This window comes from Manacus vitellinus, unplaced genomic scaffold, assembly GCF_001715985.3.
Source record: "Manacus vitellinus isolate BGI_N305 unplaced genomic scaffold, ASM171598v3 scaffold_22_pilon, whole genome shotgun sequence".
In the NCBI taxonomy this organism is placed as follows: domain Eukaryota; kingdom Metazoa; phylum Chordata; class Aves; order Passeriformes; family Pipridae; genus Manacus; species Manacus vitellinus.
In genome coordinates, this window is record NW_021939632.1 from 12,029,196 (window position 1) to 12,041,092 (window position 11,897).

The window sequence follows — 11,897 nt, forward strand, 5'->3', positions numbered from 1 at the left end:
TTAATTGTACTTTAACACAGTTTTTCTCAGTGATACATTAAAAAAAGCAAACCAAGCAAACAACTGTGATGGTATGGCACTGATAATTCAATTATTTAAAGTGATAAGAACTACAAATGCATTAATGGGTTCTTTAAGACAGTTCATGACAACTACGGTCTTACTGAGAAACTGCTGACAACTTTTAGGCATAAACATATGGCAATGCATGAAAGTCATGTTCTACATTTTAATAGCACACATATGGGCAAAAATCCTCATAGTGGAAAACTAGTGTAATCTAGTTTTTATCATAGATGACTTTTTTTTCAGCTGGAAGTAATTAGATTGCAGACTCTTCTGCTTAGCTTCATTTAATTATTAATATTAGTGTGTAGTGTCTGAGTAAAACTTATGGTTCATTGCTTCATGTATAGCAAGTAGTATGAAAGTAGCATCTCTGCCATAAAGAGATTGACAGAAAACATGAGTACTTTTATTGCAGCATTTGGTATTTGTACCAGTAAGCAGCCCTGTCAGAGGTTCCATAGCTAAGATATAAACCAAATTACTGTAAACATAGACCTTATATCATAGATATTGAGGTTTACAGTTGAAGATTCAAAGGTATTCACTGGCTTGTATGATTTACAGAATTACCTTCTATATCTTCATGAGACATATATATGTTTTCAAGAGTAACTTTTCTTTCCCTGAGTATTTTACTATAGTTTCATCTCTCATTCCATTTGTGGCTAGTTCATTTAATTGGTAAAATAGCTGCTTGCCCTTCAGTAGCTGCCAGTATTTCTTCCAAAATAGAGGCATCATCCAGGTGAGATCCAAATAACATTGATACTGTTACATCAGAAATTGAATACACCCTAGAATGATTTAGATACCTTGTTCAGCAGAAAAAGGACCTTTTAATACATACTTCCCTATGTGCTAGAGTGTATAGGCAGTGAAGGTTCTGATTCAGAGTATTAGCTTTTATGCTACTTTGAAAGAATGTCACAGTATCAAAATTGCCCCATCTTCCAGTTGCTATAAAGTTGGTTTATTAAAGGTAGTTTTGTTTTGAAACTGTGGTATATATAAAAAGAACAGCACATTAAAACAATATTTTATATAATGCAAAATTGACACACCCCTATCAACTAATCTCTGCTAATGAAATAACCCTCTTCCCCACTAAAAGCTTCCTATAAATATTTTTGACAGGCTCTGTTGATATGAGATTTACTTAGTCGTGGAGTTTGTATGTAAGTTAAACATGCCTAATGTAAAAGAATTTGTCTTTTGATTCCACTGTGTACATCCTACACCTTTTTGGAACACCCTTCACTGAGAGCATGTAAGTGAATATAGGACCTGAGCTTATTTATCTGTTTTATATTTATAATCTAACATACCTGCATGCATGTTATTTATATAATAAACTGTACTTTTAGCCACTTATTAGTATTTAGGAAAAGTAATACTATTTCAGTGTTTCATTGAGCCCAAAAGAGTTCAATGGTTACATCAGTAGAACACACTGTCTGTAATTTGGATACAGGGCTGTATTTTCTAATATGCTTGTTTTTCCTACAGTTAGGTAGATTATGCTGGGTTTTTTGGACAGCATTACTTTGTGTAGAAGTTTGGGGATTTACATGCATGACGATTAACATTTCACTACATAATAATATTGGAGACTGAACTGTGTTTTAATTGTGACAATAAAGCAGACCTGTTATGAAACCAAGGCGGAAGGCCAAGTGCTTCCTATCTCTAGAGACAGTGCAATTTTAGATTAGCAGTGTACATCACGTTGCTCTTAACTGCTTTTATAGAACATTTCCAAGTCATTCAAGACTGTTCTGGCACCCTTTAAATCATTGTACTGCCTGAATCCTGGCAGTGAGGTTTCTCATTCACACCTGCACACACCTGCAGTTCTTGCTTGTAAACTGCAAAGCAATGACTTATTATCTGCATTCTGAACAACCTGTTGCCATTTTGCAGTAAATCAAATAAATTGGACTGCTCATCTTAAAAATCAGGGAATGTCTCTTATCTTTCTCAAACGTTTGTATGTCTTTTTTTCTCTAAAGGCTCTCACCATTGTTACCAGTGAGAAACAGTAGATTAATATTGTGAGAAAGAGTTACTAAGTGTCTGTAGAACAAAAAGAAGAATATTTAACAGTTAAAATTTGGCATTTGTTTTTAAACAAATTTGTTTCATATGATACTGCATATATGTATAAGAAAAACTGAGCATGAGTGTGAGTGGAATCAGAAAAGAATTAGAAAATACTAGATATCAGTTTTGTCAACATCCTACACATTAGAATATGTGCACACCCACTTGTGTTCGTTAGATGGCAACAGAAAGATAGATGAAGATAAAGAAAAATGAAGTGGGTCTGACTGCTAAACAATATTATTCCTGTATCATTCAGTGTTGATGATGATGATGACAGTATGAATTTCTGAGACAGCATGAAACACTAAACATACTGCTTTTGTAGCTTTTCTAACACTAATTTATCACAATTCGGATTATAAGAGATAGGAATCTTTTCTGTCAGTGTGATCTAGTGCTTTAGAGATGCAGTTGCAGATCTGTGCTGCCTTGCTGACAGAAGGGCAGCAGTGTACATAGACCTGTGAGGGGCAGGGCCTGCAGTTCTCACTGCTGGCTCGTGCAGCATTGTTTTGTTCACAGGGGTTGGAAGAGGTGCAAGCTAGGATCACTGTGGTGACACTGTGAAAGAAGTTCCTTTTGCTGGGATTTAGTTGCTTCCTTGGTAAAATGATAAAATATGATGTGATGGGAAACAACTGCCCTGGCCCAGAGTTTCTCTTCTAAAGTAGACGACGGTGTTCACGATTGCAGCAGTTTGTAATGGCTTCTGGGTTTGCATAGATGGTAAATATTTCTAATGTTATCTCCCCATTTAGAGTGTGCACCTTGGAATATAGTGTCTATACATGGGTGGGTAGTCAGGTGTTGTCACTTGTGTAGTTCCATTTACCTCAACACATCTGCCATGTGACTGGAAGTTATTCATGCTGTGATCTCCATCTGTTCCAGCGTCTTCAATCCTGAAGAGAGAGAAGCGGAAGAGAACAAAAAATGTCCATTTTAACTGTGTTACTGTGTATTACTTCACGAGAAGGCAAGGCTTCACCAGTGTTCCCAGCCAAGGGGGAAGCACACTGGGAATGTCCACTCGCCACAACAGTGTGCGCCAGTACACACTGGGAGAGTTTGCGATGGAACAGGAGAGGCTTCACCGGGAGATGTTGAGAGAGCATCTGAGGGAGGAAAAACTCAATTCTCTAAAGTTAAAGGTAAAAATTGTTTAAGACTTTGATCCCTGCCTTATTTATTTAAATGAGTGGTGTCAGAGCCATATGGGCCCAATGCGTGTTAAACATTTTCAGTTGAAACAGGCATTTTGATTTTTTCATTCTTTATTTTATTTTACTGAAGATGTATTTTTGTTTGATAATACCAAGCGCTCTTGTAGCTGTCATTGCTGTGTACCTCCAAGTGCTTTACAGGGAGGTTGTTGTTTATTCCCAGTTTTCTATAGAGAGGGAAATAAAAGCAGGGTGGTGGAAGTTAGCCTTGAACTTCCATGTCCAGCAGATGTCTGGGAGTGCCAGAAAGAGAATGAGTCTTCTGACATGTGCACGGGCCCTATTAGACAAGGGAATGGTAACACCCTGAGTACAGAAAGTGAAAGGGCTTGTTTTTTTGGCCAACTTGAGTGAATTTGGCAAAAAGTAAGAAACAGTAATAGCGAAATGTTTTCTTTTGGAGTGTACCAATTTATATGATTATGCGTCTTTAATATTTCGCCAGAGAATGTCTGTGTCAAAGAAGAAATGTGTCAGACAAATTACCCAGCTGTATCAGTTTAGCCAGTCAGAACAAACCTTTGCTACAGTTTTCACAGAATCACAGAATCAGTAAGGTTGGAAGGGACCTCTGGAGATCACCTACTCCAACCGCGACCGCCACAAAGGCGGGGTCACCTAGGGCAGGTGATGCAGGCACACGTCCAGGAGGGTTTGGAATGTCTCTAAAGAGGGAGATTCCAGGACTTCCCTGGGCAGCCTGTTCCAGTGCTCTGCCACCCTCAATACGAAGAAGTTTTTCCTCATGTTGAGATGAAACTTCTCGTGTTTTAGTTTATGGCCATTGCTCCTCATCCTGTCATTGAGCACCACTGAAAAGTCTGTCACCATCCTCTTGGCACCCACCTTTGAGATATTTATTTGTATTAATGAGATCCTCTCTCAGTCTTCTCTTCTCTAGACTAAACAGGCCCAGCTCCCACAGTCTCTCCTCATAAGAGAGATGCTCCACACCCCTGATCATCTTTGTGGCCCTCCACTGGGCCTCCTCCAGTAGCTCCTTGTCTTTCTTGAACTGTGGAGACCAGAACTGAACACAACACTCCAGATGTGGCCTCACTAGGGCCGAGTAGAGGGACAGGATCCCCTCACTTGACCTGCTGGCCGCACTCCTCCAATGCACCCCAGGATACCATTGGCCCTCCTGGGGCCAGCTTCCCTGTGAAAATGTCCTGTTAAGTAGAGCATAGCAGAGGAAAGAAACTGTGTATTTGAGCAGAGAACACAGAAGGGGATTGTGTTGTTGGAAGTGTCCTTTCTGTCACTTTAAAACTGGTGGCAGAACATTTTATGTTTTTGTGGTAGATAAAACACTTCTTGTGTCATGGCCTTTATTATATGTATTTTGGACTTTTTTTCAGATGAATTCTGTAATTAAAAGTGAACAATATTTAGAACTGTAACTGCATTTCTGTGTTGCATGTCCCCTTCTTTTGTGATAGTACATTTCTGTCTCTGCTGTTGTCCAGAGCAAAGTGGCACCCTCCAAGTTTAAGAAATGCCTTTCAGCATTTTTCCCATAGAATGACCCATGTTCATGAGTTTTGTATCTGAATGTTTGAGGAAGTGTGCATGACCTATACATTTGTATTTACTTTTTTCAGTCTCCTAACTGTTTTTTTAATAGATAAATAGATTTTAAATAGCTAAATGGATTCTTAAATAAATTAATAAGTTTGTAAAATTTGATCTGTCATAAAACAAACATAAAACCACTCAGGACAAAGGCAACTTAAAGACAGATATTGGACAGGTTAGTGTTAGCGTTAGTGACTTATAACTAGATAGAGATTATACCTCTAAACATCTCATGTCACAGGATCTTGAGAGCATCAAGTGTGAATTGTGCTGTTTGAGTTTAACTGATGACTATCAGTAGAACCCTTGGCTGACTTCCAGGAATCAGCTCAAAGAGAGGAGTCTCCAGTGAAGTGAGTAAAGAATAGCCAAGCACGTAAATATTTCACTTTTCCTTTTTTTTTCTTAGCTAAAAAGTAAATAAAGAAAAAGCACAGTTCGTATTTAACTTGAAAGATTTGATGAGGCCTCTTAGCCTTCATCTATATAGATTAGAGCTGGGCTCTTTGTCCTTTTATAGTCCTCCTCTTGACTGGGATGGATTTCTTTTCTTCATTAACTTGCTTCACTTCAGCCCAGTCTTTTTTGGGGATATAGACACTACTTTCTGCTTGTCTTCCAAATACAACATGTTCTTCCATCTTCCCAGTCACTTGTTTTAGTAGATGATAATCTTTATTGAGACTAAGTTCCTGCAAAATCTCTTCATAAGTATTCAGTGAATAAGGAGAGCCTTATTTGCATCTTAGAGGTGTTAAATTTTTTGCTAGAATAAAATATCTCTTTTCCCCCTGGGGTGTGTATAAAACCATAGCCAACAAAAAACTTCCTTTTTGAACTAGTCCGTTAATCTCAGTTTACTTGCATCCCTGATTATGCACTTGGGATAAAAAAAAAATTCAAACATAAAAAGCAAGTCCAGGATTTACTGAATTAGTGAAGAGTCACTGTAAAGTACTGGGCATGTTTTGTTTGCTTAAGACAACAGGGCTGATTTTCCATTATAGAGATGGAAGAGCTGCTTGATCATTCACACAGTTTCTAAATGAAAACAAAAAGGAAGTGGCATTCCGAGGTGGCAATGTCAGCAATTATGGTCTTTAATGAAAATGTGCTAATCAGGTTTGCATCAGAATTTCTGTACATCACAGAAAAATGAAGGAAATGAGAAAATGAAGTAGAGCAAAGTTGGCTCAGAGGTTTTTCTGTTTGAAAAACATTATGCAAACAGAAAGTAACATTTTCGGTGTGGTTTTTAATTTGTTTCCTTGAGATTTTTCTTATTTTTTGCATTGCATTAAAACATACAAGTCAGTGGGTAGAAAGTGCTCTCTCTTGTAGAATTTGTTTAAAAAAGATAGAACTACAGGAATATACTGAAATTGAGTTTCCATAATATTAGGTACTATTTATTATTTTGCTTGCCAAAAGTGAAGGACCAAATAAGAAACATGTCTAATTAAAAGCAGATAAAGACACTGAAATCATCTTCAAGTCATTTTGACCATTTAGCACCAGCAGTTTGGTGTAAACAAACACTGCTGACAGTGGCATAAACACTTGTTAGCAGCAGAGTGTGAAAATTCTAATGGCAATCTGGACATAAAAGACATACTGTCAAATGAAAGGTACAAGGTAGTCATTTGAGAAAACATTGAGTAAGCACAATAAATTAGCTGCAATAGTCCTTATTGCTTACTCATAATGTCTCCTCAAATTAAAATTTATTATAACGATTAGCATGAGACTAGTGATGTTAAGGCTCACAGGTCTATGGGCACAGTTGGTTTCCTTTGTGGGAAATTATAAGGAATAATTTCCACCTAGGACAGGCAAAGGTGCCCATCCTAAATTTTACTGAGTTGGAGTGAATTTCACCCAAAGGCTTCACATATTCATTGGCCCTTCCCTTGTTCAGTGGTTATGGCATTAACCTTTAGCTTTATGAGAGAAATTTACCCATCTACATGTCAAATTTAATTCAGATGAGCAATATTATGACAATCAAGAGAACTTAATACTCCCCTGAAGTTCTGTATTGGAAAATGTATTTGATGGTTCATGATAATCTTACTCCCTCTGTAGTTACCCAGTTACTTGTTTGAATAATGTTAGAATCTTTCAGTTCATTAATTCATTTGTTCTTTGTGTGGCAAAATTGAGGGGTAAAAAAATCAGAGTAGACAACAAGGAAATCATCCAACAGAGGAGTCAGGAGTGAAGGTGCTTTGAAATGGCAAACTGCTGCCTAATCCTGCTTGATGGCCAAGATGTTCCAGCCTGCTGGAGGCATGCAGTGTTCAGCATGTGACTGGAGTCCATTCCCTAATGCTCTACTGCTGTGTAGCAAGGCAGTTAAGATTTGCAGAGGAGGAGGAGAAATACAGGACAGGATTGGTGTAGTTCTGTAGGTGCCTTTGTGAGCTGAACAGTTACAGCATTCACCTCATGGGTAAGAACCCTAAAAGTTAATTTTTATTAAGGAGTAATTGAATAAAATGCTAAAATAATTAAAGAAGCGGGGATTAGAATTCTTCCCCATCCCCAGTTTCAAACTTAAATAACAGTGATCTGCTTAAGGAGTGCTTTGAGCCTTGCATATATAAAAGTAGAGAAATCAAATTTCTTAGGTAGGTCATTTCCCTATTATATATGAAACCAAAATAAGGGCAAGCAATGAAACATAAAATACGCTGTACTTAGTTCTACCTTGCTAACATAAAATGAAAAATATAAAAAAACCTGAAGCGTGCCATTCTGGATTGGAATAGTCAGGCTGAGTTTTGTGTATGGTGGAGTATTCCCTCTCCTTCACTTCAGGCAACTAATTCAAGATGCATTTAATCACTGTGTGGATTTACCTGTCTCTCGCTGCAGAATGTACAGACAAAGGGATGACTTCTAATGTTGCCTTTCCTACCTGACTGAACTAATACGTTGAAATACTTGGTGTAAATAGTCTCTCCATTGTCCCAGGGCCAGGCAGAACTTTTCCCAGCCACTGTAATGTGAAATGCATAAGAGAAAATGGAGTAAGAAAACAGTCTGAAGGAAGTTTGAGAGGAAATTTTGAAAATGTGTGTATTTAAGATGAAGAAAGAGCTAGAAGGGATTTGAATGTTACAGGGATAACAGATGATACACTGAAACATGGCATAAAATGAAGGCACTAAACTCCAAAGGCTTCAATCAGGGAGAAAGTTTGAGAATACATTGAAAAGAGAAAGAAACAATAATGCTTATAAAGTGGGTTGTGGAAGTGGCAGAACATCTCTCGGTGCTGAATTGCTAAGAAGGGATGATTGCTGATCTCAGGAGAAGTTTTCTTTGTGCAGTGTAATAAGGACTACCAGTCATGACCCTGAGACTCCTCCTTTAAAGGGAGGAGTATGGCTTTTAACCTGCCTTTACAAGTCAGGAGTAACTAGGTTGTTGGGTTTTTTTCCTGTGATTGTCTTACACAGTTGTTATAAGCACAAAACTGCAATTGCCAAAAAGAGTAAGCAGTCAGTAGGAGGTCACTGTCAAGGAATTCAATAATGCCGTAAATGACAGTTACAATCCAAAAGACTGTGGAAAGGATGACCTGTTAATATAAATGGGAAACTTGAGCAATTGGCAGTATAAGAAAAGCAGAAATAGTGGAATGGGTAAAATTCAGGACTGCTTTCTCGTACATCAGAAACATAGCTAGGTGGAGATGACACAAATTAGCAGAAAAATGGGGAGTTACTTTTACGGTGATAATTGTTAAATGTCTAAATATTGAAATGCACAAGAAACAGGTTATGGTACTTATGACTTCAGTATTTTATCTGTATTTAAAACTGGTGCCTAAAAATTTATTTGGGATAACACGCCAAGGTGAAATTTTCTGCAAGTAAATAACGCAAAACCAAGAAAGAGTTTCAATGGCTATTTTTCTATAGGTAAGAAACATTCAAATGACATGTTTGTAGTGAATGTCATTGTCTCTCTGAATTTTGTTTTAATGTTTGATATTGTTTTGACTCTTAAGCAATTTTCTCTGTGGAAGAACTTTTATGAAACCTGTGGTTATCTGGCAGATATAACCAGTGAGCTCTACCTTCCTTCAGAGCAGTAATTTTTTTCCCCTTTTCTCTTTAACTATATTCACCCCTTTCTCTATGAGATGAGTTACAGGAGTATGGTACAGAAGTGTGCTATCTTATGAATGTGGCACTGGATGTTTGTTCTTAATGCTCATGGCCATTTAATTTTGAAACAATTTTTGAAAGGTTTGAGAGCTAGACTGTACAAAAGTAATAATATAGTGCCAGGATACTTGTTTCTATAGAGGCTCAAAAATTCATATTCCTAGAAAAGGAGCATGAATCCTTTTAAAACTTTTCTCAAGATCCTCCACAAGAGGTTAACAACTTGCTTCCTTTTTTTCTAAATGTATTCATTTGTTAGCTACCTAACAATAATCTGAACTGATGACTGAAGTACTACAATCTATGACAACACAAAGCTAAATATGTTCTTTTCAGGACCAAAGAGAACCAGAAAGGACATCAGAAGAGCTGTATGCATCAGCACTGTGAAACACAGTGCTAATAAACATGGAATCACAGAATCATTTAGGTTGGAATGGAGTAATGTAGGTAGAAGAGGGCAAAATTAAGTGACTTCCAGGCTTAAAACTGTCAACTCAAGAAGCAAACATAGCCATCTGCCCAACTGATTAAGCAGAAATACTGCTCTGTGTTCTCAGCTATACAGACATCAAACAACTTGTCAGGCTAAAGAAGAATAGGATAATAAATAGTACATTGAATACACCATTTACAAACCTGTGAGGCATCATCATCTAAACCTCTGTCAGTAGTATAACTACTGTCTCAAAAGAGATATTTAAGAATTTCAAAGAGCTCAGAGACAGGAATCAATTAAGGTCTCAAAAATTATCTTGTGAAACAATATAGAAAAGACTAGAATTTCAGACAGGCATGAGATCTGGCAGTCAAGGACAAATGGTAAGCACAGGTAAATAAAGAACAGGTAAGTAACTAGAAACTTAAGAAAAAATTACTTCATTACAAACATGGTACTAAAAATGTATATTTAATTCGTAAGCTAAATGTGAAAGAAATGCCTGATCACCTTACATGTGATCATATTCTGGAACTTACTGGCAGTCATGCAGCATTTTTACATATAGCTTTCCACATTCACAATGCATTACACAAAGTTACATCTGTGACACTCATATCTGTGAGTGCAGTTCAGGACTTTGTTGATTGTTCTGTGCAACAGATGACAAAGAATGGGACAGTGGAATCCGAAGAAGCCAATACGCTGACGCTGGATGACATTTCTGATGACGACATTGATCTGGACAACACTGAGGTAGATGAGTACTTCTTTCTCCAGCCTCTGCCGACAAAGAAGCGCAGGGCGCTGCTGCGAGCGTCCGGGGTGAAGAAGATTGACGTGGAAGAGAAACACGAGCTGCGAGCCATCCGCCTGTCCAGAGAGGATTGTGGCTGTGACTGCCGTGTCTTCTGTGACCCAGAAACCTGCACTTGCAGTCTGGCAGGCATAAAATGTCAGGTAAATGTCTGCGTTATTGCCAGTTTAATTATCTGGGGAGGGGGGTGTGTCCACGCACACGGGTGTACTTTTTGTTGTTGAAGTTATAACCATTGGAAATCAAGTATTAGTAACACTTGCAGATCTCAAACCAGTTTTTTAAGGCCCCGATTTAAGACTATATAGTGGGCAATCAATACAAACAATCTCCTAAAATATCTTTCTTTATTTTATGATTGGTTTAGGATGTTTTTTTGTTCTTATACAAGTGTTCTGCTCCTTGTACTCTTCTTTAGCCTTTACCTAAATAGGCAGATGCAGATAACAGAAGAGTCAGTAGCCTGCCGATTTCAGAACGGATATTATCTTTGCTTTTAGAGACAATTAACATACACTCCAAATGTGAATTATAGTCCAAACTCAATGAGAAACAATAAATGACACTCTGTGGTACTGTCCTTTATGTAACATGCATGATACTTAAAATCTATGCATGATAAATTTGCATGTAGGCAATAAAAATATGTATCTGCTAATATAGCAGGTTTTTCCTCTGCAGACTGAAGAGGTATTTCGTATTGTACATTTACATAGTTGTCAGCTGTACATGTCCCAAAATATTCCCTAAAAAAGGTTTCTACTAGTTTCTGCTGAGTTGCTGTTGTGCAGCTGAGTTTTCCTCCTGAATGCATTTTTCATTATCTCGTAAATCCAAGCTAAACTTTCTCTACTATTTTAAATAATATATTCTCCTTGCTGTTCCTGTTTTCATCTCCACATGTGGGGAACATGTACTAGATTATGTTATAGGGTACTTCTCTGCATCATATCTGATGTTTAGATATTACAGTGTAGGTGAAAGTCACAGACCTTCAACTGTTTAATGGAACTGGCTGACATGGGGATTCAGGCACATTTTTAAAAATTTAATATGAGCATTTTTAGATGTAGAAGTTCTGTGCACAGTCTGTTGAGCTTACAATATTGCCCCTACAATAGAGTGGCATACCTTTTAAAGTGCACTTGAGGTTTTATTCCTATTTTCCGTGGTCAGGTTCCCCATTGGCAACTTTATATAGGTTTCTATATATAATTAATTTTGTTTCAATAGGTGTCTAGTTTCCATAACTTTTACCAATTTTTACCAAATTTTAAGATGCTTTCTGGTAATGATTTTGCCTGGATTTGAGCACAAAGTGAAGTATTTTTGTATCCATAAATACAAAAACTACCTATTTTTTGTTCCACTGTGTAGTACTTTCACCTATGGAACAGAAATGTATTTTTCCTACTGTGCAGCATTGATGCACGTACAGGTCCCTTACTGTTCCTCTCAGTACTGCTCAATTCCAGGGCTGACTCCCTGAA

General features: G+C 37.5%; 1 protein-coding gene across 2 annotated transcripts in view; it reads left to right on the plus strand.

Annotated features, from left to right (window-relative positions):
* The window catches only part of CSRNP3 (cysteine and serine rich nuclear protein 3), a 53,486-nt gene that overhangs the window by 38,683 nt on the left and 2,906 nt on the right, over positions 1-11,897 (plus strand). For both annotated transcript variants that reach the window (XM_018072666.2, XM_008930999.3), the window contains exons 3-4: positions 3,064-3,323; positions 10,254-10,550. In XM_018072666.2, coding sequence (XP_017928155.1) covers positions 3,064-3,323; positions 10,254-10,550 — 557 coding nt within the window. The remainder of the gene's footprint in view (positions 1-3,063; positions 3,324-10,253; positions 10,551-11,897) is intronic.